The 26,949-nt window shown below is 38.9% G+C and overlaps 1 protein-coding gene and 1 pseudogene across 1 annotated transcript in view; one reads left to right on the forward strand and one right to left on the reverse strand.

Moving 5' to 3' along the window:
* DNAH6 (dynein axonemal heavy chain 6) overlaps window positions 1-26,949 on the reverse strand; it is a 367,549-nt gene that overhangs the window by 16,409 nt on the left and 324,191 nt on the right. The window contains exons 65-70 of the mRNA XM_005575454.5: window positions 21,412-21,572; window positions 19,505-19,593; window positions 18,556-18,702; window positions 17,007-17,145; window positions 9,128-9,247; window positions 7,893-8,014 (exon numbers count right to left, since the gene is read on the reverse strand). Coding sequence (XP_005575511.2) covers window positions 7,893-8,014; window positions 9,128-9,247; window positions 17,007-17,145; window positions 18,556-18,702; window positions 19,505-19,593; window positions 21,412-21,572 — 778 coding nt within the window. The remainder of the gene's footprint in view (window positions 1-7,892; window positions 8,015-9,127; window positions 9,248-17,006; window positions 17,146-18,555; window positions 18,703-19,504; window positions 19,594-21,411; window positions 21,573-26,949) is intronic.
* On the forward strand, window positions 24,849-26,888 carry LOC102129597 (L-lactate dehydrogenase A chain pseudogene; annotated as a pseudogene).

A 26,949-nucleotide genomic window follows, 5' to 3' on the forward strand; every position in this document is an offset into this window, starting at 1 on the left:
GATACCCAGTATGGGATTGCTGGGTTGAACATTACTTCTATTTTCAGTTTTTTGAGAAATCTCCAAACTGCTTTTCACAGGGGCCAAACTAATCTACAATCCCACCAACAGTGTATAAGCATTCTGTTTTCTCTATAACTTCACCAACATGTTATTTTTTGACTTTTTAATAATTGCCATTCTGGCTGGTGTGAGATAATATCTCATTGTGGTTTTGATTCACATTTCTCTGATGATTAGTGATGTTGAGCATTTTTTTCATGTTTGTTGGCTGCTTGTATTTTTCTTTTCTTTCTTTCTTTCTGTTTTTTTTTTTTTTTGAGACAAAGTTTCACTCTTGCTGCCCGGGCTGGAGTGCAATGGCATGATCTTGGCTCACTGCAACCTCTGCCTCCCAAGTTCAAGCGATTCTCCTGCCTCAACCTCCCGAGTAGCTGGGATTACAGGCTTGTGCCACCACGCCTGGCTAGTTTTGTATTTTTAGTAGAGACAGGGTTTTTCCATGTTGTTTAGGCTGGTCTCGAACTCCCGACCTCAGATGATCCGTCTGCCTCAGCCTCCCAAAGTGCTGGGATTACAGGCATGAACCACCGCGCCTGGTCGTCTTTCTTCCTCTTTTTTTTTTTTGAGAAGTGTCTGTTTATGTGCTTTGCCCCCTTTTAATGGGGTTGTTTGTTTTTTGCTTGTTGGTTTCTTTAAGTTCCTTATAGATTTTGGATATTAGTCCTTTTGTCAGATGCATGCTTTGCACATATACTTTCCCATTTTGTAGGTTGTCTGTTTACCCTATTGATAGTTTCTGTTGCTGGGCAAAAGCTCTTTAGTTTAATTAGGTCACAATTGTCAATTTTTGTTTTTGTTGCATTTGCTTTTGAGGCCTTAGCCATAAATTATTTGCATAGGCTAATATCCTGGTATTTCCTAGGTTTTCTTCTATGGTTTTAATAGTTTGAGGTATCACATTTAATTCTTTAATCCATCTTGCATTAATTTTTGTATATGACGAGTGGTAGGAGTTTAGTTTTATTCTTCTACAGAAGGTTAGCCAGTTTTCTTAGTACCATTTATTGAATAGAGTGTTCTTTCCCCATTGTTTATTTTTGTCGACTTTGTTGAAGATCAAAGGTTGTAGGTATGTAACTTTATTGCTGGGTTCTCTACTCTGTTCCATTGGTCTATGTGTCTATTTTTTATACCAGTACCATGCTGTTTTAGTTACTGTAGCCTTGTATAATGGCTCCGGCTTTGTTCTTTTTGCTTAGAATTGCTTTGATTATTCAAGCTCTTTTTTGGTTTCCTGTGAATTTTAGAATATTCTTTTCTAATTCTGTGAAAAATGATGTTGGTAGTTTGACAGAAATAGATTCAAATGTGTGATTGCTTTGGGCAGTGTGGGCATTTTTATAATATAGATTCTTCCAATCTGTGAGCATGAAATGTTTCTACATGTGTCATCCATGATTTCTTTCAACAGTGTTTTGTAATTCTTGTAGAGATGTTTCACCTCCTTGGTTAGATGTATTCTTAGGTATTTTATTTTTCTTGTGGCAATTATGAATGGCATTGTGTTCTTAATTTGGTCCTCAGCTTAAACATTATTGATGTATAGAAATGCTACTGATTTTTGTACATTGATTTTGTATCCTGGAGCATTACTGAAGTAGTTTAGTAGGTCTAGTAGTCTTTTGGCAGAATCTTTGGGATTTTCTAGGTATAGAATCATACTGTCAGTGAAGAGAGATAATTTGACTTCCTCTTTTCCTATCTGGATGCATTTTATTTCTTTCTCTTGCCTGATTACTCTAGCTAGGACTTCCAGTACTATTAATATGTTGAACGGGAGTGGTAAGAGTGAACATCCTTGTCTTGTTTCAGTTCTTAGGGGAAATGCCTCCAATTTTTTCCTGTGAAGTATGATATTGGCTATGGGTTTGTCATAGATGGCTCTTATTACTTTGAGGTATGTTTCTTCGATGCCTAGTTTGTTGAGGGTTTTTACCATTAAAGGATGTTGGATTTTATTGAATGATTTTCCTGCATTGATTGAGATAATCCTATGGTTTTGTTTTTAATTCTGTTTATGCAGTGAATTACACTTACTGATTTGTATGTTGAACCATCGTTGCATCCCAAGAATAAAGCCCACTTGATTGTGGTGGATTATCCTTTTGGGGTGCTATTGGATTAGATTTCCCAGTATTTTGCTGAGGAGTTTTGAGTTTATGTTCATCAGGGTTATTGGCTTGCAGTTTTCTCTTTTTGTTGTGTCTTTGCCACATTTTGATGCTAGGATGATACCGATTTCATAGAATGAGTTAGGGACGAATCCTTCTTCTTTGATTTTTTTGGAATAATTTCCATAAGATTGGTCACCAGCTCTTCTTTGTACATCTGGTAGAATTTGTCTGTGAATCTGTCTGGTGCAAAACTTGTTTTGATTGGTAGGTTTTTAAAATTGTTGATTCAATTTTGTAACTCATTATTGGTCTGTTTAGGGTTTCTATTTCTTTCTGGTTCAATCTTGGGAGGTTGTGTGTTTCCAAGAGTTTATCCATTTCCTTTAGATTTTCTAGTTTGTGCACATAAATCACATAAATATATTCATAGTAGTCTCTGAGGATCTTTTATATTTTTGTGGGAGCAGTTGTTATGCCACTTTGTCATTTCTAATTGTGCTTATTTGTATCTTTTTTGTCTTTGTTAATCTAGCTAACAGTTTATCAGTCTTTTTTATCCTTTCAATGAGCTAACATTTTTTTTTGTTGACTCTTTGTATGCTTTTTTCTTTTTGGTCCCAATTTCATTTAGTTCTCCTCTGATTTTAGTTATTTCTTTTCTTCCGCAAGCTTCGAGTTTAGTTTGTTCTTGTTTTTCTAGTTCCTTTGGGTGCAACATTAGGTTGTTAATTTGAGATCTTTCTATTAATATCTTTTTGACGTAGGCAGTTAGCTTTATTCACTTTCCTCTTAACACTGTTTCTGTTGCATCTCAGAGCTTTTGGTATCTTGTGTCTCTATGTTCATTTGTTTCAAATAATTTTTTGATTTTTGCCTTAATTTCTTTGTTTACCCAAAAGTCATTCAGGAGCAAGTTGTTTAGTTTCCATGTATTTGTGTGGTTTTGAGAGTTCCTTTTGGTATTGATGTCTAATTATATTCCACTGTGTTCTGAGAAGATGCTTGGTATGATTTTGATTTTTTAAATTTGTTGAGACTTGCTTTATGACCAAACATGTGGTCAATATTAGAGTATGTTTTTGGGCAGATGAGAAGAATGTATATTCTTTCATTATTGGTGGAATATTCTGTAGATGTCTATTAGGTCCAATTAGTCAAGTATTGAATTTAAGTCTAGAATGTCTTTGTTAGTTTTCTTCCTTCATGATCTGTCTAATGTTGTCAGTGGAGTGTTGAAGTCCCCACCTCTGCTGCTTCTCTGATTATTGTGTGGCTGTAAAAGTCTTTTCTTAGGTAGAAGTAATTATTTTATAAATCTGAGTGCCCCAATGTTGGGAGCATATATATTTAGGATCATTAAATCTTCTTGAATTGAATTATTTATCATTATATCATGCCCTCTTTGTCCTTTTTTACTGTTGTTAGTTTATGGTCTGATTTCTCTGATACAAGAATAGCATTCTCTGCTCTTTTTTATTTTGTTTGCATGATAGATCTTTTGGCATCCCTTTACTTTGAGCCTATAGTTGTCATTACATGTGAGATGGGTCTCTTGAAGACAGCAGAAGGATGGGTCTTGTGTTTTAATTCAGTTTGCCACTCTGTCTTTTAAGTGCAATGTTTAGGTCATTTATGTTCAAGGTTAATATTGATATGTGAGGTTTTGTTTCTGTTATGGTGTTCTTGGCTAGTTGCTTTGTAGTCTTGATTATGTAGTTGTTTTATGCAGTCTGTAGGCTATGTACTTATGTGTGATTTTGTGGTTACATGTATTGTTCTTTCATTTCTATGTTTAGGATTCCCTTAAGCATCTCTTGTAGAACTGGTCTGCTGGTGCCAAATTCTCTCAGTGATTACTTGCCGGGGAAGTATTTTATTTGTGTTTTGTTTATGAGGCTTAGTTTGGCAGGATATGAAAATCTTTGCTGGAATATCTTTTCTTTTCTTTTTTTTTTTGAGGCAGAGCCTCACTCTGTCACCCAGGCTGGAGTGCAATGGTGTGATCTCTGCTCACTGCAACCTCTGCCTCCTGGGTTCAAGCAATTCTCCTGTCTCAGCCTCCGAGTAGCTGGGATTACAGGTGCATGCCCCCATGCCTGGCTAACTTTTTGTATTTTAGTAGAGATAGGGTTTCAACGTGTTGCCCAGGCTGGTCTGGAACTCCTGAACTGAGGTGATCCACTTGCCTCTGCCTCTCAAAGTGTTAGGATTACAGGCGTGAGTCACCGTGCCTGGCCCAGGAATTTATTTTCTTTAAGAATGCTAAAAATGGGCCCCCAATCTCTTCTGGCTTCTAAGTTTTCTGCTGAGAGACTGCTGTTACTCTGATAGGATTCCCGTTATAGGTAATATGGCCCTTTTCTCTAATGACTTAATATTTTTTCTTTGGTTTCACCTTGGAAAGTCTGATGACTATGTCTTAGGGATGGTCAGCTTATACAGTATCTTGCAGGAGTTCTCTGGATTTCTTGTATCTGCATGCCAACTTCTCTAGTGAGATAGGGGAAATATTCTTGGATTATATACTCCAATATGTTTTCCAGTTGCTTACTTTCTCTTCTCTCCAAGGAATGATAATAAATGGTAGATTTAGTCATTTTACATAATCCCATATTTCTCAGAAAGAAAAGAGAATCTTAAAAAATTCTCTTTATTTTTTTTTTCTGACTGGGTTGATTCAAAGGACCAATCTTTGAGTTCTGAAATTCATTTTTCTGCTTGGTCTAATCTGTTGTTAAGGCTTCCAGTTTTGTTTTGATACTCCTGTAGTGAGATTTTCAATTTCAGAAGCTCTGTTTTGTTCTTTCTCAGTATAGCTGTATCATCTTTTAAACCTTGGATTATTTCTCTGGCTTCTTTGCATTGGATTTCAACTTTCTATTGGATCTCATTGAGTTTCCTTGCCACACATATTCTGAATTCTGTTTCTATTATTTCAGACATTTCAATCTGACTAGGATCCATTGCTAGGGAACTAGTGTGATCCTTTGGAGGTAACAAAGCACTCTGGCTTTTTGTATTGCTGAAGTTCTTGTGCTGATTTCTTCTTATCTGAAGGAGTTGATGCTTCTTTATCTTTTTGAATTTGCTTTTGTTTGAATGGAGTTTTTTGACTTTTTGTTCCTTTTTTTTTTCCTGGAGGATATAACTGTTGTGTATGTTGTGTACAACCAATTGACTTTGTTTCTGGGTGCTTTCAGAGCGGCAAAGCTCTATATGGGTTCTTTGGTTACGCAGAGGTTTACGCAGCATGTTTGACAGGCACGGCTTGTAGCAATGTTATTTTTGTTTGGTATGGTAATTCCGGCTGTAGTCCAGTAGATGGTGCTCAATAGAGCCAGCACATAGGCTCTTAGTAGCCCTCAGTGGGGGTGGAGGCACTAGAGAAGGGCAAAAAACATGCTCCTCCAACTCAGTTACCTTCAGCAGGGGTGGGTCCAATGGAGAATCACAGAAAAGCAGCTTACTGCAGTACACACACTTACCAGGCCCCAACAGGAACGGCTCCAACGGGAAGGCGGGTGAGGGTGGAAAATGAGAGATGTTCCCTCTTTAAGTCCATTCCTAGGTCTTGGTGGTGTCTCTTTTAGTGGCTGGTGTCACACTTCCATTTCCTTTGTCCCAAGTAGGGCTTTGGTGGAGTGTGCTCCCTCGTTTCTTAGAGGCGGTTTGCACCAAGGACTGTCTCTAGAAGACCCTTTACTCCTTAGGTAACTGCCCATCCCCTGTGCTTGCCAAAGTTAGAATGAGTTGTGGAGTATGTTGGCAGGTGGTTTGGTGATGCAGTTGTTCAAAGGTGGAGGCTCCCTGGACCGGGTAGTGGCACTGCCAGTGTGCAACCAATATGGCACCTGCTGTTTAGGCTTCTCAGCCCAGTGAATGGTTATGGGGCCTGCCCACCTCATGCTCCCTGACTCGGTGGGTCTCCCTCCAGTCTCTGCCCAGGTAGCAGGCCCAACCAGCTTGGCTTATCCCAAGCCATTTTTGTCCAGATCCCTGAGCCAGCCCAGGCATTCTAGGCTATGGAACTCCATAAGGGAGAAGTGGTGGCTGTTAGGCCATGCCCATCTTGGAAAAAGGAGGGGTGGGCTGGGCGCAGTGGCTGACGCCTGTAATCCCAGCACTTTGAGAGGCCGAGGCAGGTGGATCGCCTGAGGTCAGGAGCTCGAGACCAGCCTGGCCGACATGGTGAAACCCTGTCTCTACTAAAAATACAAAAATTAGCTGGGCGTGGTGGTGGACGCCTGTAATCTTAGCCTACTTGGGAGGCTGAGGCAGAAGAATTGCTCATACCCGGGAGGTGGAGGTTGCAGTCAGCCAAGATCGCACCACTGCACTCTAGCCTGAATGACAGAGTGAGACTGTTTCAAAAAAAAAAAAAAAAAAAAAAAAGAGGAGTGACCAGCTCCCATGCTGGCATACAAACCTGTGCCATACTCTTTTTTGTGTTCCCCTACTTGAGCTCAGGCCACAGATATCAACTTGATATCCCTGGGTGGTGTACTTGAGTCCTGGGGAGTTGGGAGTAGAACTGTGGATTTTTCCCCTGGCCCCTAGGGGTCAAGCATTGGCTGTGATGGGGGTGGTGAACTACTCCTGGGCTGCCAATAAAACACTCAGGCAGGGCCGTGCAGGCTGTGCTGTGGGCACCCTCCCACAGGAGCGGCCTCAGAGGTGGTCTTGGGAGGGGCCAGCAGGCAAAGGGGTGCCTGGAATAGATGCACTTTGGGCCTGTAGCAATGGTGGTGGGGCCTGTCTTGAGGCATGAGCATGCTCAGGCTCTGCTATTTCCTGGACTGGCAGATAGTAGGAGCTACAGCCACTCAGTGTAACATAGAAAGCCTTGGGGGATGGATGTCTGTGGTAGCATTATCCTGCAGCTGCACAGCACAGCAAAGCCTTCTGGGCTCTGTGTGGGTTCAAACTGTGCCTCTGCTTTTTCTTTGGGCTGCTCTGCCTGCCAGTCCAAAGGTCTGTGGGGGTCACAGGAGCTCCTGTGTCTAGGATCTCAGAAGTCCATGGCAGGAACGTGGTGCCCTGGGGTTCCTTCACTGACTCCTTCTTTAGGTCCAGTCCAAGTCCAGGGGTTGGTTCTGGTGCCTGATGACTCCGCGCAGGCCTAGGGTCATGGGAGAGCTTTGAGTGCATGCCGAAGAGCTTGGACTACCCTTAGGTAATGGTGCAGCATCACAAGGTCTTACACAGAGGAGTAAAACAACCCAGTTTTCTCTGGGTTTGTGATCTGACACTGTGACCATGCTTTTAATAAATGGTGTTTTAATTTATCTGCTTTGGACATTTGTCACTGTATTTTTATCATTGAATCATGTATGGATCCACAAACCTTTGTGTAATATGACACAAATGTGCCCAGCCTGGTAGAAGAAGGGAAAAGGGAGAGGGTTATATTATTATTGAAATCCTCATGTAATTGTTGGATTGTGATCAGGTAGATTATGGATGGACTAGGCAGAAGGCTGGGAGATGGAGGGGCTTGGCCAGTGACAGAGAAAATGCGTGACAGTCTTAGGATTCTGTGAAGGACCCAGAGGTAACAGGCTAAATTGGAACCAAATGTTGAAGTCAAGGTGAAACAACTATTTTATTTGTTTATTTAGGAAGATCATAATTTCCAGAGTGAGTAGGGGTGATTATTGATGTTTTGCGTTTCTATACACAACATAAATATGTATTTTAAGATGAAAGGCCACGTACCTGGAAGACTAGATTGGCATTTTCATGCATTCCAAAAATTTCTGGGTCATCGATCAAAGGCAGATTTTCAATGTAGTCCTTAAACTCTTGTAGGCTGTCAGCCATGGGTGCAAAATAGATACCTGTTATTAAAAACACAGAAGACAAATATGTCTCAAATAGACTGGCTTTGTACTGCCAAGTTTGATTTTTCTTTGTGTGGTGCAGATGGTTGCTGCAATCAGCTGGCTCATGTAGCAAGGGGGATTGTTTTTTCTAAGCTTTCATGCTTTCATTGCTGTGTCTAGTTTTGTTACCTTTTCTTCAGGCCTTGAGAATCTGATTACTGTCCTAACCTTTCAAATGCCTTCTCCAGAGCATTTAAAGATGCGGAGAATCCCCAGGGATATGCTGCTGAAAAGTGTAACTCATGAAGGGCTCCAAATCTATGCTGAAAGGTGTAACTCATTAAGGGCTTAAATTTATGCTTGTGTTAGAGATTGCTTTCATATTTGTTTGATAAACAACAGCCTTCTCTAATTCCCCAAACTAAAAGCTACATTGAAATCTAGGGTTACTCGACTATCTATATGATTGCAGGATATACAGTTGAATCTTATCGGCTCTGACTGACGCTCAATGGTAGGAGCTTTTATGAGCTTGTACTAATCAAGTTGCTCCTTCCAAGGGGATCAACACTCAGCACAATTAATCTGTTTGCTGTCTGATTTGTAATGAGCTATCTCCAACTCACAGATCTGGTTTTTACTCAACTTGCTGTAATAGACATTTTCATTTCTTTATTTAAAAAACTTTTACATAGTAGTAGTAATAATATTTACTATGATTTAGAGACTGGGTCTTGTTATGCTGCCCAGGCTGGATTTGAACTCCTGAGCTCAAGTGATTCTCCTACCTCAGCCTCCTGAGTATCTGGGACCACAGACATGTGCCACTATGTCTGGGTGTTTTATTTGATTACATTCAAAATACACTAGAACATAAGAGTGAAAACAAATTTAGACACAGTGCAATAAACTTTAAAATGGAAGTAATTCAAAGTAGTTACCAAGCACTATGTAGATCTGTGATCCTACTATCAAACCAGCTCTGAAAGTGGCCAAGCATGGGGATAGGGTGTGGCTATAAGAGGGTTGTGGAGACCCGACACAGACAGCCCCTGGATGGGAAACTGAGAGATGCTGTCAACGACTTCTTGGGAAAGGCCTTTCCTGTAATATTGAAAAGTCATTTACCTGATTCAGAGTATTTATAATCTTCTTCTAATGTTTCAGGAGAAAAAAATCTTTTCAAGATAGTACGAAGGCATCTTTGATCCCAGCTGTCTGTGACTCTACCACCATAGGTAATTTCACCTGAAAATAAATTTGTATTTTGAAATTATTACTGTTTTAAAAAAATTGATAGGCATACCTAAAATTAAAATTTTAACGTTTATTTATGTACACATTTATTTGGTACTGAAGATGGAAAGCACACAACAGAATTTCCTTCCACCACCCCCCTCAAAGATAATAGAAGTCAATTTTTGAAAAGTAGAAAAAATCTACTATATGTACTCTACTATCATTATTTTGCTGTTTTAGTTTTCAGAAACTAAAGCCACTGAGCTCTATCTACATATTTCTTTTTTGTTTTTGTTCCTTTGCTTTGAAATAGTGATTTTGAGTCTTATCATTGATTGCAGTATTCTAAAGCATACACATTTTCCATCAAACAGTGCTTCTTTCGGAGCCAATGAGTAAAGCAGAATCAAGTATTTGTAGCAAGGCATTCAACCTCTATACATTCCTTATTAATTATTGCTATCAGGGTAAGGAGGAAAGATAGATTCAAAGCAAAAGGGACAACTCACTTCACAGTAATGATAAGGAATTATAACTGATTAGTATCCCATCTCTCTTTCCACAGAGAAGCTACTTTCCATGTGTCATCCCCAAACTATGTGTAGCAAGGAAGCACACTGGAATCTATTGCTGATATAGTTTCTTTAAAATTCCAGATCGATTGCTACAATTCACCATTCACCACTGTAGTGTTCCTGGAAGGATTTCACCTGTGATACCAACATTGTCAACTTCTGAATCCTTCAACTGTTGATCCATTCTCATCTCTATTTCTTCCCTCATGTCAGGAAGAAACAATTGTTTTTTCTTTCTCTTTCAAGCTGACATGGTTGGTTGAGAGAAAGTTATTTCAGTCTTTGGAATCTCAGTAATTTATTTCTTCCAAGACAGGAATGTCTTTATCTGCACATCCTGTAGAGATGCCTGTCTTCCCTCTCCTGCTGGAGTCACTCTTGTCAGTCTTGTTGGATAAGACACTCAGGGAGAGGGGAGGGGAAGTAGGTACCAGGGCTGATGGTTAAGTTGCTGAATCCCTGTGTCGGCAATTCCAAGAGGTAAAAAGGAGATGTTCTGTATCTTTCTAGAAATATTCTTTAGTGACCTTCTGGGAAATCTTGGAACATAAAGTTGGGTTAAATCTCTGTTGTGGGTCCATCTAATATGGCCTGACTTGAAACTCCTCTTGGGTCCTTGGCTCTGGAACATAAAGCTCTAGTTTCTCCAATTGCATGATGATGTCAGGGGAAGAAGGGTGTCCTAACATATATGATTCTAAAATAAGTTTCTAACTAAAATATCTGCATTTTTGACAAGAAGCACAGAAGTGTTTTCCTTACAAATCAACAGATTTTGTGCTTCTCCATCCAGATTTGACTCTATCCTTTTTCTTGGGTCAAACTGAGTAAACAAGGAACTCTGTCATTTTGACTCAGGGTAGACGTCTCACAGCTCACTTTCAAGAAGGAGTCTTCTGGCTTTGGTCTTCTTAGAAGAGGGACCGTGTGTGTGTGCACGCCCATGTGTGTGTGTGTACGTGTGTGCATGCATGTGTGTGTGTGTGTGGTGGGGTCCACCATCCATGCCACCGCCTGGTCTGGCCCCAGCATCATGGTTCCTGTGGGTCCCACTGCAGAACCTAACATAGTGGCTTCCCCTTTCTCTTCCTTTCCCATCTCTGTGGGCTGACTTGGGGATGATCCAATAAAAACTGGAGAGGCCTGAGGTTTGACTTTGTCTTTGCCAACTTTGAGCTCAGATCCACCCCCAATACCACTCCTGGATGTGTGTATTGCTGTAACCTACACTATAAAATCTGAAGGTCTTCCTCCAATCCCAAATACCTTCCAGTATTTAAAGCCTCCTAAATATTTCTCTGTTTATTCTCTCCTGTCTAGTTTCCCCACTGGTATTGCTATGTCTCCATGTTCAATCCCTCATTTTGCTTTTATTATAGCTTTGTGAATTGCTGCACCTCTTCCTAACCTAAAAGACCATAATTGCTAACAAATGTTTATAAGTTAGAGCAAAATTTATTAGCAAGACACATAGGCCTTTCAGGATATGCCCCCGGCTTACCTTTTTTAGTGTTCTTGAAGACACAACTGCCCTCCATACACACTTCCTCTTCTGGAGCTAATAACTGTTTCTCTAGTAGTGCCATGTCCCACACACTGTTGGCCTCCCCTCACCCCTGCACCTTTATTGAGGTTTAGTTGGTATCCAAAAAATGGCACACAACTAATGTATACAACCTGGTGAGTTTTGACATATGTATATACTTATGTTGCTATCTCCACAATCCGTATGGTAAACATATCCATGATCTCTGACAATTTCTTCATGCCACCCACTGTTTTATTGTGGTTAGAATACTTAACATGAAATCTACTCTCTTGACAAATTAATTTAAAGTACAAAATACCTTATGATTAACTGTAAGTGCTCTATTGTACAACAGATCTCTGTAACTTACTCATCTTGTATAACTATAATTTTATACTTACTGAACAACAACTCCCCATTTTCCTCCTCCCTCTTTCCTGTGATAGTCACCATCCTCTTGTCTACTTCTAGACTTTTGACTATTATAGAGGGCTCATATAAAAGGAATCATGCAATATTTGTCCTTCTGTGACTAACTTATTTCATTTAGCGTAATGTCAGTCAGGTCCATCCATGTTGTCACAAATGGTAGGATTTCTTTTTTTTTTTAAGGATAAATAGTATTCCATTGTATGCATATACTATACTTTCTGTATCCATTTATATGTTGATGGCTATTTGGGTAGTTTCCATATTTTGGCTACTATGAATGATTCATTATCTCCATCAGCTTTTGGTAGGCAGACATCCAGAATCTATCATAATAGTACTAATCAATATTTTATGAATTAATCCATAAACTAATGCCTAAAAAAACTCACCATTAGCAAGTATCGCCACCTGGATAAAGCATTGTCTTTTTACTCCCATCTTTTTTAAAAAACCAGTTTCAATGAGATATAATTTAAAAAACCATAAAATTCACATAAAACATATATATAAAATAATATATATTGAATATATATATTCTTATATATATAATTATATATATATATATAATTCATTAATTTTTGGTAAATTTACAGAGTTGTCTACCCATCATTGCAATCTAACTTTAGAACATTTCCATTTCCCCCCAAAAGAAATCTTGTGTCCATTTGCAGTCAGTCCCCATGTCTACTCCCTGTCCCATGAAACCACTGAACTACTTTTCATCTACATAGACTTGACTCGTCTGGAAATTTCATATACATAGAATTGTACTTGTGGGCTTTTGTGTCTGACTTCTTTCACTTAGCATAATGTTTTTGAGATTTATTTATGTTGTTGTATGTATCAGTACTTTATTCCTTTTATGGTGGAATAATATTCTGTTTATGGATATGCCATATTTTACTTAGCCATTCACCAGTTATTGGACATTTTTGGCCATTATGAACAATGCTGTTGTGCACATTTGTGTACAAGTTTTGTTTTTGTGTGGGTTCTTTTGTTGTTGTTGTTTTTTGAGATGGAGTTTCACTCTTTCACCCAGGCTGGAATGTAGTGGCCCTATCTCGGCTCACTGCAACATCTGCCTTCTGGTTTCAAGTGAGTCTCCTGCTCCAGCCTCCTGAACAGCTGGGATTACAGGTGTGCACTACTAAATCCAGCTAATTTTTGTGTTTTTAGTAGAGGTGGGGTTTCTCCATGTTGGCCAGGCTAGTCTTGAACTCCTGACCTTGTGATCCACCCACTGGGGCCTCCCAAAGTGCTGGGATTACAGGCATGAGCCACTGAGCCCGGCCTTGTGTACAAGTTTTCGTGAGGACGTATGTTTTAATTTTTCCTAAGTACATATCTCAGAGTAGAATTGCTGAGTCATGTGGCAACTTTGTTTAAACATTTTTTCAAGGCAGCAGAACAATTTTACATTGCCACCAGCAGGTATGAGGGTTCCAGTTTTCTCATATGCTCACCAGCATTTGTTATTGTCTTTTAAAATTATGGTCATCCTAGTAGGTGTGAAGTGGCATTTCATTAGATATTTAACTTTCATTTTCCTCATGACACATTGAGCATCTTCTCATGTGCTTACTGGGCATTTGTGTGTTTTCTTTGGTGAAATGTCAATTCAAATCAAATCTTCAACCATTTTAATATTGAGTTATTTTTCTTATTATTGTTGAGTTGTAAGAGGTCTTTATATACTTTGGATACAAGCCCTTATCAGATATATGATTTGCAAATATTTTCTCTCAGTCTGCATCTTGCCTTTTCACTTTCTTGATGGTATGTGTTGAAGAGTAAAAGTTTTAATAATTTTTTTTTTTTTTTTCTGAGATGGAGTCTTACTCTGTTGCCCAGGCTGGAGTGCGGTGACACAATCTCGGCTCACTGCACCCTCTGCCTCCCGGATTCAAGCGATTCTCCTGCCTCAGCCTCCCGAGTAGCTGGGACTATAGGCGCCCGCCACCATGCCCAACTAATTTTTTGTATTTTTAGTAAAGACGGAGTTTCACTGTGTTAGCCAGGATGGTCTCGATCTCCTGACCTTGTGATCCACCTGCCTCAGCCTCCCAAAATGCTGGAATTACAGGCTTGAGCCACAGCACCCGGCCTAAGAGTAAAAGTTTTAGATGTTGATGAAGTCCAATTTATTTTTTCTTTTTTGTGTCATATCTCGGAAGTCAGTGACTAATCCCAAGTCACAATTTTCTCCAAAGCTTTCTTCTGAGAGATTTACTTTTTTCTGTTAATTGTAGGTCTGTCACCCATTTTGAATTAATTTTTGTATATGGTATAAGGGTTCAAATTTATCCTTTTGTGGATGGACACCCAATTGCCCCAGCATCATGTGTTGAAAAGACTATCCTTCCCCCATTGAATTGTCTTGGCACCGTTGTTGAAAATCAGTAGTCATAAATATAAAGGTCATTTTTGGATTCTCAATTCTGTTCCACTGATTTATAAGCCCATTCTTTTTAAAAAAATATAAATGTTATTTCTCAACACGAGGTCCATCAATTCAAGACATTTTGTAAGCAATGATACCAGCCATTCAGTCCATCCCTAAAGAACTGATAGTCCTGGGAGTTTAACCATGTCAACGCAGTCTTTTTTTATATTAACAGAAGAAAAATGGGTGCCCTTTAACAAAATTTTAATATTAGGAAACACAGAAGTCAGAGGGAGCAAAATCAGGTTCGTAAAGTGAATACCTAATGATTTCCCATAAAAACTCTTGCAAAAGTGCTCCAGTTTGATTTCAGGCCTGAATAGCATTGTTGAAATGAAGATTGACTCTCTGGTGAAGTGTTCTTAGGCATTTTTTCTGCTAAAGCTTTGACTAACTTTTTAAAAATACTCTCATAATAAGCAGATGTTATCATTCTTTGGCCCTCCAGAAAGTCGAGAAGCAAAATGCCTTCAGCATTCCAAAAAACTGTTGCCATGAGCTTTATTCTTGACTAGCCTGCTTTTGCTTTGACTGGACCACTTCCATCCCTTGGTAGTCATTGCTTTGATTGTGCTTTGTTTTCAGGATTGTACTGGTAAAGCCATGTTCCATCTCCTGTTATAATTCTTCAGAGAAATGCCTCAGGATCTTGACTGCACTTGTTTAAATTTCCATTGAAAGCTTTGCTCTTGTCTGCCTCTGATCTGGATGTAAAAGTTTTGGCACCTATTGAGTGGAAAGTTTGCTCAACTTTAATTTTCAGTCAAAATTGTGTAAAATGAACCTATTGAGATGTCTATGGTGTTGGCTGTTGTTTCTGCTGTTAATTGTTGGTGCTCTTCAGTGAGGGCATGAACAAGATTAATTTTTTTCTTTGCAAATTGATGTGGATGGCCTACTGCTGTGGGTTTCATCTTCAACACTGTCTTGGCCCTTCTTAAAACTAGTTATCCATTTACAAACTGCTACTGATTTGTTTGGGGCATTGTCTCTATAAACTTTTTGTAAAGTATCAATATTTCACCATTCTTCCATACAAGCTTCACCAGAAATTTGGTGTTTGTTCTGCTTCAATTTTAGCAGAATTGATGTTACCCTGGCAAGGGCTCATTGCAAACTGATGTCTTATCCTTCTTAGTGCCTCAAACTAGATCCAGAAACAGAATTTCCAACACAGATTAAAGATCCAAATTTGTAAGAACTGGAACACCTTTCTTAATTTTCCCATAAAATCAGTCTCATTTACAGCAATACTTTGGGATATTTGTTGCTGAGATGTCCTGTTTTCTTCAGAACAACTTTTTGACAGCTCTGAGACTCTTTGGACTAAGACTAGGTGCTGGAGGGAACAGTGGATGGGTGCCACATAAAAAGAAATCGACCTGATAAAGGCTCTGCTCCCTTCATGCCAGAAACAAAAAATGTGTTAGAACTATGGTCACCACTGCCAAGTCAAAATCTATGTCTATTCTTATGCCAGTGCCACAATGACTTGTTGTAACTTTGTAGTAAGTTTTGAAATTGGGAAGTGTTACTCTTTTGACTTTATTCTTCTTTCCGTGATTGTTCTTGCCATTTGAGGCCCTTCACATTTTCATATGAATTTCATATGAATTTATAATCAGCTTATTAATTCCTGCAACATGCCAGTGGATCTGGGTGTAACAGTCTGCTGTTACATAGGGATTGCATTAAATCTATAGATCAGTCTGGCAAATTACTTTTTACCTCCACAATTACTTCCACAGCAGTAGAGACTGAGGTAACCTGAAACATCAAGGATTCTAGGAGAGGGAGAAGGAAAAGGAAAATGAGAGACAGGAAAATTCAGGGTAAGCAGAGGATATCAGAGAACAATTTTGCCTACATCACCACTTTGCTAAACAATTTTGGCCCCATTGGGATGGCTTGGGGCAGGAGTACAAAGTAGCCTCCCAAATTACACGGCTTTCCCTATTGGTTCACTCTGGGGACTGGTCCTAAACAATTTTTACTGTTATCTTGCTGCCTTCATCTCAAACATGTTTTAAGGTTTCATTTTGCCTTTTAGGCTGTAGATCACCTGATACCCTTCTGCTGTTTTGCATTTCCCTTACTTGCCAATGAAAATCATCCATTTCCTTTCTGTCCCTTTTCAGAGCTCCTCCTTCTGCCACTTCCCAGTGCAAATATCCTCTCCCTTACTACTTGAGCCCACATGGTCCAAATTGGTTCTAATTTTGGCAACAAGATCCCTATGTAGTCACAGTTAATATTTACCAAAAATTTAATTCCTGAAAGATTTTTTCTTTTTAACAGGTATATCTGAATTAACAGGTCTCTACTAGTCAAATAATGTTTAGGTTCTTTTGAATTTAAGATCGTGGATTCTGGAGGTTACGCTGTCTGGGTTCAAATCTCGGCCCCAGCACTTTGTAAATGGTGTGCCTCAGTTTTCTTATGTGTAGAATGGTAATAATAATAGTGCTCACATTGTAAGGTTGTTATGAGGATTAAATCTGCTAATTCTTGGGAAGTGCTTAAAAGGGTGCTTGGCATGTAGCAAGCACTGTTTTTCCTATTATTATTATTTGAGAAAGCAGCTGTCCCATTTTCTATGTGTGAATATTCTCATGATGTCCTGATGTGTTCTTCTCACAATCTTGTCTTCACACAAGGAACATCAAAAATCATCATCACTACTATTAAACACTGGGGGAGGACACCATCTTTGTAAGGGCCAGGTGGGAGTAAACCAAAAACTTTGTGGTACATAGATGGAAGCCCTGGCCACAAGAACGTACTCACCAGTAATATAAATCAGTGCATCCCAGGGAATCTTTCCTTCTTTACAATAGAGGTTGAGGTTCAGTAAAGCACATTCCCTGTCACTGTCATTAAATTCATAGCAGATATTCCAACCAAGGGGGCCAAACTTCTTTCTCTCCTAGAATGAAAAATGAAAGTGGTCTGAAACAAAATTTGATAAAATAAATTCTGTGTAATATATTGAAAACTAAAAAGAAGTTTCCATTGAAATTGGGCATCCCCACACTGCAAAATCAGTAAAATCACGTGGCTCAACTTCAGCTAGGCTTTCACCAAACAGAGGAAGCACCTCTTCCTTCAATACTGGCTCCTCCCCATATTTCCAAAAGAAAATTTGCTATTACTAGAAATTTGATAGACCTGTCAAAAGAACATTTTTCCTTCAGGGTAAAATAAAGCATTTTTTCATCACAGTAGGAAAAAAAATTTCACCTGTAGTCTTTTGGCATAAAAATATTGACCCTGTAATCATCCATCTGGTGGCGAGAACTACTCCCTGCTGTTTTAAGGAGTCTGTCCATGATTTTTCAGTTATGCCACACATAGAACCATATTTTTGTTTCATGGCATACCATCGTGAAATCCTCCCCCAACCTCCTTTGTTATTTCCCTATCCTACCTTAATTTCTTAAATTTGAAACTGATAATTATGCCAGAGGTTTGGTTCCAAGTTCCCTGCTCTTGATCTCAAAATTTTCCTAAAGCTTAAACTACCTCCGCATCTCAGGTGCTTTTGTTAGCGGAACAAAGGCCTCACACCCAGAACCCCTCCCCTGATCCCAACGCATCAGACCTCCTCTAATACCTTTTAACCTATTTATCTTATATCTGGCATATTTTCTTTTCTTTTTTTTTTTGAGACAGAGTCTTTCTCTGTCACCCAGGCGGGAGTGCAGTGGCACGATCATTGCTCATTCACCCTTGACCTACCAGGCTCAAGCAATCTTCTCACCTCAGCACCCAAGTAGCTGGGACTACAGGTATGCGCCACCATGCCTGGCTATTTAAAAATTTTTTTTTTGTAGAGATGGGCTTTCGCTGTGTTGCCCAGACTGGTCTTGAACTCCCAGGCTCAAGTGATCTGCGCACGTTGGCTTCCCAAAATGTTGGGATTATAAGGATGAGCCACTGTGCCCAGTCTGACTATTTATTTATTTATTTATTTATTTATTTATTTATTTATTTTCTGTAGACCACACACATTTGAAAACCGGAAAACTAATATAATAAATATGCCACCTATGAGGAAATCTATTTTGTACTTGTTGAACTGAATTGAACCTACTGCATTCATCCAACTGATGATATTTTGTAGGCAGATCAGATGAGAGGTGAGAGCTGAATCTATGAAACACAGAGGCAAGGGGAGTATAGAGATTGAAAGTTGAATGAAAACAACTTGGGTTCAGACACAGAATGGAGTCTTTAGCATTTCACAATGACATTTACAAGCTTTCACTTAATTATTGCTATTTATTTCACAATACACTTCCTTGTTGCTATTAAAAAGCAGAGTTGATAAGTGTACCTGAATAATCGCATGGAAGAAACAAATGCCAAATATTATTTGCCTCCATTTTTTTCCAAGTATATTTTCTTCAAAAAACGAAGGTGTCATTTCAGTAAATGCTCGTCTGATATTTGCACGTAAGCCTTTTGGAGGCTCATTGGTCACCTGGATTTAGATGAAATATACATGGCAGAGAGAGTGATTTTATAGATTTGCGTTATTTCTGAATAACACACATAGACTGAAAGCCATTGAGATGATGTAGATAGCTGATGTTCATGGGGAGGTAGGGACCATTCCTGGCATGTTCGAGCCTGCTTTGTATCTTGCTCAGGCACAGTCCAGGGAGAACATGGAATGGCAGGGTTCTCAGACCTACAGTGGTTGAACCACATGTTCAACAAGAACCTCAGACATTTCCACTTAGTGTCCATTTTTTCTAAATACAGGCCAGAAAGCATGCTCAAGGTTTCCTCATTGAATTTTGCATCATCCTGACATATGGCATTGTCCCATAGTTTGTCCTCTGATGTCCCATGACATGGGACAGGAGGGAAGAAGCACCTCTTGTTCCTCATATGTAGAGACTTGCCATAGATCATAAACTTCCAGCATTAAAATCCAACAGCCATACTAGTATGGCTTGTAGGCTTTCCTGTTTCTCAAATGCTGAAACATTCCCTTAACTCTGGAAGGGGTTCTCTTCTCATCACTCTGTACCCTTAACATTTTCTTGTGAGGGTGAGAGCTGGAAGAGCTGAATACCAATAGGACTAGAATATGCAAGGACGGGGTTGGGCAATCATTTCCCTGCTTGTTAAAGATGAAAAGATACTGACTTCACCTCCCCATCCTGGCCACGCAGACCCCCACATGCTTCTGTGCGGGCTCTGATATCCTTGGAGGCACTAGATGAATATTCTGAAACCAACCATTTCACATTGTTCCAACCATATGCATACATTACCTTGACAGAATTTTGAAGAACTGTAACAGGAAATGTATTACTAGGCATGGAGCTTAAAAAAAGTCGAAAAGTGTCCTTGATAGCACTATCTGTTTAAAACAAAGAAAAAACAACAAAAAAGGAAAATGTTTAGTTGGTAGTAGCACTTTTCTATAAAAAAAAATTATTCTATAGAAGGAAAAAATGCTATAGGCTTTGTTTAAAGACCTAGTTAATCTATTACAAGTATATTGTAAACTGTTTTAAAATGGCAGTAAGATGCATTGTTTTAGAAACTTCATGTTAGGAGGGTTTGGCAGTCAAGAAGCAGGTACATTTGGGTAAATACATTAGGAATATGTTAATTTTTAATAGTTGCTGAACTATTAAGGGTCTTATCTTTGAAATGGGAAACATTTTTAGTTGAAAAAGAGGGCAGTTATTGCCCACGCATTTATTCTCATGAGGATTTTTTGACCATTCAATTTAACACAAGTGACATGAAAATGACCAACATCAGAACTTAAATGGTTAGGTTATAAATGATTATAGCAAGGGCTAGAATAGGACTTTTCTATCCACTTAAGTTTAGTAAGCACTTAAAATACACAAACAACTTCAGCTGGCTTCATTAGCCCATCCAGTGTCCTTGAAGAACTGGAAATGCTCTTGTCCTAGTTATAGTGAAGCTGAACGGCATCTCCATATTCTGGAGGCTCATGTAGTACCGCCACAGCAAATTGCTTTTTTGATGCCTCTCTAACATTTCTTTCTTAATTATATTCCTAATCACTGGGGACCTCTGACCAGTACTGAAGACCTCCTTGTCATTTCTCTTTAATTATTTAAATAGAAGTAAGCCACAGGCCCAGCAGGAAGCAGGCCATCTCTTATTTGACTGCAAAGGAATGGAAATAGTGGAGATTATGAATGGTGGATAAAAATGAGTCCTTACCTTTGTCAGAAGCAACCTGCAGAAGGCTTGGGGGTGAGGGCAGGGGGCCAGGAAGTGAAGGGCCTTTAGGGGAAGGCTGCTAAACCCTGAGCTGGCTCAGTGAACAGTGCAGACTGGGGACTCTGGAAAGGAGCAGCTCTTCACCTTAATAAGTAGCACTAAATAAAGTGATTTGCAAGATCATCTGCATAGCTCTTACCTTTCCAGAAAGCTTTCTGTAGTGAGGGCACAAAGAAAGGCCTCAGAGAAAGGGCTCTCTCTGGATATGCTTGCCTGGAAGTTCTACCCCAGGCCTTCACAGCAGAGTGGTAGAATGGGACCCACACAATTTGCTACCAATAAAATAGTTCCTGAGGTTTTGGTTATTTTTATACTAACACTTTAAAATGAGTAGATTCTAATTCCACTTCCTCTCTTTGCAGCCCATTACACTTTCTTGAGTAGGCAAGAAAGTGGTGAGATAATAGCTAGTGCCAGCAACTATGAGTAATGCTGGGCATGCCCATGGGGTGGGTGTGACTCTGAGGCACATGTAAAGGTTAGTTGTCATGTGGGTTACAGAGGATAAAAGGTGGTAAAAAACTACTCTAAGGGAATTGGTGGTAATTTGAATTCTGTTCCTTGACATTTCTTGTTATATAGGGAAAGATTTAATTTCTTTTGTTTGTCCTAAGTATATTTTTCTTTTTAATATGCCTATAAGTAATATATTTCAAATTCAAATGACCTCTCATAGAAGGCAATAAGAAACAGAAATGATCCAGTGGATCCTAGCCTCAACTTGTAGTTCTGAAGGCCTTTTATCAAACCCTGGTTGTGTAAATTAGCTAAATCTGTCTAGGTCTCAAATTTCTCCTCTTTAATATAGGGAAACATAGTGCCTACAATAATGAATTACTATAAGGAGTGAATTCAACAAGAAAAGGTTACATCAAAATGTTATTATTATGCAGGGGCTATGTGCTCAACATACCTGGATCTGTGAAGGTTTTAATGAGCTCTTCCATTGCCAACATCCAAGAAACAGCAAGATGGCAGTTTTGCAAAAATACCCAGTTTCCTGATTTCATTGCATCCTTGATCATTTTTTCAGCAATAGGTCCCTGTCCTTGCCCCAGTGAAATTGACTGCACCCTGAATTAAACAGCAACAACAAAATATCATCTTATGCTATTTTAAAGCAAAATCAATATCAAGAAATGTAAATATAGTAGACTCTTGCTTAGGATATATATATATACATTTTGAATCCTCATTCCAATAGCAGTACAAATATGTTTTCCTTATTTCTTGTTTTTAAAAATATTTTTACCATACCCACATAGAAAAGTGCAAAAACCGAATATACAGCTCTACAAATGATCACAAATCAATACCTGTGGTTGAGAAGAGAACTGTGCTGATATACCAGAGACATTTCTCTTATGCCTTTCTCCGCCTCAATGATTTCCCCTTCCTTCTTCCCACAGGTAATCATTATCCTAACTTCTAACAACATTATAGATCAGTTTTTAAACACTTAAAAAATTAAAGTCTAACATATATACAGAAAAATACATATTATTAGCGTATGGCTCAATGAATTCTCACAAAGCAAATGTGCACATGTACCACCACCCAGGTCAAAAAGCAGTACCTCTCCTTATCCCAAAAGGCAAAAACAATTTTGAATTCAAATGCCATTGATTAATCACACAGCATCTGTGAAAGCCAATGTGGGAAACTAGCTACAACTAAGAAACCTGTGCAAAGCGTTGGCCCTCTGAAAGCACCCAGAAGCAAAGCCAATGAACTATACACAAGATACACCACAGTCAAACCCTCAAAGGAAAACAGGAATACAAAAATAAAAAGCCTCAATGAAATGACAGAAACTTGAAAATGATAAATACTAGCCCTCTTGGGTAATTAGGAATCAGCACAAGAACTCTGGCAATTCAAAAAATCAGTTTCCTTAGCTCTAAATGATTGCAATGGATCCTACCAGATTGAAACATCTGAAATGACAGATACAGAATTCAGAATCTGGATGGCAAGGAAGCTCAATGAAATCCAAGAGAAAGTTGAAATCCAGTCCAAAGAAGCCAGTAAAATGATCCAAGAGTTGCAAGATGACACAGCTATATGAAGAAAAAACAAAACTGAACTCCTGGAATTGAAAAATGACTACAGGAATTTCAAAATACAATTGGAAGCGTTAACAACATACTAGGCCAAGTCAAAAAAAGAATTTCAGAGCTCAAAGACTGGTACCTCAAAACAACCCTCTTAGGCAAAAATAAAGAAGAAAGAATTTAAAAAATGGACAAAGCCTATGAGAAATATGAGATTATGCAAATAGATAAAACCTATGCCATACTGGCATTCCTGAGAGAGAAGAAAAGGTAAACAACTTGGGTAACATATTTGAGAATATAGTCCTTGAAAGTTTCCCCAATATTGCTAGAGAGGTTGACATGAAATTTCAGGAAATTCAGAGAAACCCTAGGAGATGCTATATAAGAAGACCATCCCCAAGACACATAGTTATCAAACTTTCCATGATCAATGTGAAAAAAAAATTCTTAAAGGCAGCGAGAGGAAAAGGTCAGATCACTTACAAAAGTCATCCCATAAGGCTAACAGCAGACTTCTCAGCAAAAACATTACAAGTCAGAAGAGATAACATAACTATATTCAGCATTCTTAAAGAAAAGAAATTCCAACCAACAATTTCATATCCTGTCAGACTGAGCTTCATAAGCAAAGGAGAAATAAAAACTTTTCCAGATAGGCAATTGCTAACGCAATTCTTTACCACTAGACCAGCATTACAAAAGAGTCACAAAAGAGCTCTAAACACGGAAATGAAGGAGTGATACCTGCTACCACAAAGACACACTTAAGTCCAGAGCCCACAGACTCTATAAAGCAACTACACAATCAAGACTACAAAGCAACCAGCTAAAAATATCACAACAGGATCAAAACCTTACATATCAATATTAACCTTGGATATAAGTGGTCTAAACACCCTATTTAAGAGGCACAGAGTAGCAAGTTGGATTAAAAAATAAGACCCAACCATCTTCTATCTTCAAGAGATCCATTTCTCATGTAACAAAACCAACAGGCTCAAAATAAAGGGGTGGAGAAAGATCTATCATGCAAAAGGAAAACAAGAGAAGAGGAGGTGACTATTCTTATATTGCAGAAATAAGACTAAATTGACAACAGTGAAAAAGGACAAAGAAGGGCATTACATAATGGTAATGGGTTGAACTCAACAAAAAGACTTAACTATCCTAAATATAGATGCACCCAACATTGGAATACACAGATTCATAAAACAATTACTTCAAGACCTACAAAAATACTTGGAAAGCTACATTATAATAGTGGGGGTACTTCAGCATCCCACTGACAGTGTTAGACAGATCATTGAGGCAGAAAACTAACAAAAAAATTCTAGACATAAATTAGACACTTAATCTATTGGATCTAAGAGCTATCTACAGAATACTCCACCCATCAACCACAGAATATACATTTTTCTCATCTGTATATGGAACATAGTCTAAGATCAACCACATGCTTAACCATAATAGATTTGATAGATTCAAAAAGATCAAAATCATACCAAGCATACTCTCAGACAACAGTGGAATTAAAATAGAAATCAATACCAAGATCTCTGAAAACCACACAATTACATGGAAACTAAACAACTTTCTTCTGAGTGACTTTTGGGTAAACAACATATTAAGACAGAAATAAAACACTTCTTTGAAACAAATGAAAAGAGAGACACAACATACTGAAATATCTGGGATGCAGTAAAAGCAGCGTTAAAAGTTTACAGTATGTCTGGATGCAGTGCCTGTAATCCCAGCACTTTGGGAGGCTGAGGAGGAGGGCACTTGAACTCAGTTTGAGATGATCCTGGGCAACCTGGCAAAACCCTGTCTCTACAAAAAATACAGAAATTAGCCAGGCATGGTGATGTGTGCCTGTAGTCCCAGCTCCTTGGGAGGTAGAGGAGGGAGGATCACCTGACTCTGGGGAGGTTGAGGCTGCAATGAGCCATGATCACTCCATCACAGTACAGCCTGGGCAACAGACTGAGATCCTGTCTCAAAAAAAAAAAAAAAAAGTTTATAGTGCTAAATTCCTACATTAAGAATTAGATTCACGATCTAATATTGCAATTAGAGGAACTAGAACAAGAACAAACAAATCCTGAAGTTAGCAGAAGAAAAGGAATAACTAAAATCAGAGCAGAACTAAATGAAATTGGGACCCCAAAATCCATACAAAGAATTAATAAAGCCAGGTGCTGGAGCCACTGCCGCCGAGTCCGGATCTCATTGTCATGCGCCCCTGACACCTGCTGGATGTGCATTCCCGATTCCTTTTGGTTCCAAGTTCAATATGACAACTCTCAAGGATCAGCTGATTCATAATCTTCTAGAGGAAGAAGAGACCCCCCGAGAATAAGATTATAGTTGCTGGGATTGGTGCTGTTGGCATGGCCTGTGCCATGCCAACAAGTCCACAAAGGACTCAGTAGATGAACTTGCTTTGTTGATGTCATGGAAGATAAATTGAAGGGAGAGATGATGGATCTCCAACATGGCAGCCTTTTCCTTAGAACACCAAAGACTGTCTCTGGCAAAGACTAATGTAACTGCAAACTCCAAGCTGGTCATTTTCACTGCTTGGGCACATCAGCAAGAGGGAGAAAGCTGTCTTAATTTGGTCCAGCATAACATGAACATCTTTAAATTCATCATTCCTAATGTTGTAAAATACAGGCTGAACTGCAATTTACTTATTGTTTCAAATCCAGTGGATATCTTGACCCATGTGGCTTGGAAGATAAGTGGCTTTCCCCAAAACCGTGTTATTGAAAGTGGTTGCAATCTGGATTCAGCCCAATTCCGTTACCTGATGGGGGAAAGGCTGGGAGTTCACTCATTAAGCTGTCAAGGGTAGGTCCTTGGGGAACATGGAGATTCCAGTGTGCCTGTATGGAGTGGAGTGAATGTTGCTGGTGCCTCCTTGAAGACTCTACACCCAGATTTGGGGACTGATACAGATAAGTAACAGTGGAAAGAGGCTCACAAGTAGGTGGCTGAGAGTGCTTATGAGGTGATCAAACTCAAAGGCTGGGGCATTGGACCCTCTGTGGCAGATTTGGCAGAGAGTATAATGAAGAATCTTAGGTGGGTGCACCTAATTTCCACCATGATTAAGGGTCTCTATAGAATAAAGGATAATGTCTTCCTTAGTGTTCCTTGCATTTTGGGACAGAATGGAATCTCCGACCTTGTGTGAAGGTGACTCTGACTCCTGAGGAAGAGGCCTGTTTGAAGAAGAGTGCAGTTACACTTTGGGGACTCTAAAAAGACTTGCAATTTTAAAGTCTTCCGATGTCATATCATTTCACTGTCTAGGCTACAGTAGGATTTTAGTTGGAGGTTGTGCATGTTGTCCTTTTTATCTGTTCTGTGATCAAAGCAGCAATATTTTAAAATGCACTGGGAAAAACATCAATTCCTGAAGTTGGACATAGGAATGGTTTGTAAAATCCTATAGCTATATCCTGATGCTAGATGGTATTAATCTTGTGTAGTCCTAAACTGGTCAGTGTGAAATACTTTTACCAACTCTGAGGCAGCTCTACCAATGCTGCACATGCTGCAGTTGCCCCTTGAGCCAGATGGATGTTTACTGTGTGTATATAACTTTCTGGCTCCTTCACGGGACATTCCTAGTTCAACATTCTTTCCTAATCAGTCACATCCTGGGATCCAGTGTATAAATCCAATATCGCATGTCTTGTGCATAATTGTTCCAAAGGATCTTATTTTGTGATCTCTATATATATCAGTAGTGTACATTACCATATAATGTGAAAAGATCTACATATAAACAATGCAACCAACTATCCAAGTGTCATACCAATTAAAATTCCCAATAAACCTTGACCACTGAAAAAAAGAGAATGAATAAAACCAACAGTTTGTTTTTTGAAAGGATAAACAAGATTGATAGACGCTAACTAGATTAACAAAGAAAAAAAGAGAGAAGATCCAAATAAACACAATGAGAAATGACAAAGGTGATATCACAAATAATCCTACAGAAATACAAAAGATCCTCAGAGACTATTATTAATAACTTTCTGCACAGAAACATGAAAAGTCTAGAGGAAATGGATCAATTTCTGGAGACATACCACCTCCCAAGATTGAACCAGGAAAAAACAGAAAGCCTAAGCAGACAAATAATGAGTAATGAAATTGAATTGGGAGTAAAAATCCTACCAAGCAAAGCCCTGGACCAGAAAGATTCACAGTGGAATTCTACCAGATATACAATGAATAGCTGGTACCAATCCTACTAAAACTATTCCAAAAATTCAAAAAGCAAGGACTCCTCTCTCACTCATTCTGTGAAGTCAGCATCATCCTGATACCAATATCTGGCACAGACACAACAAAAATGAAAACATCAGGCCAATATCCCT

This window comes from Macaca fascicularis, chromosome 13, assembly GCF_037993035.2.
Source record: "Macaca fascicularis isolate 582-1 chromosome 13, T2T-MFA8v1.1".
NCBI classification, from domain to species: domain Eukaryota; kingdom Metazoa; phylum Chordata; class Mammalia; order Primates; family Cercopithecidae; genus Macaca; species Macaca fascicularis.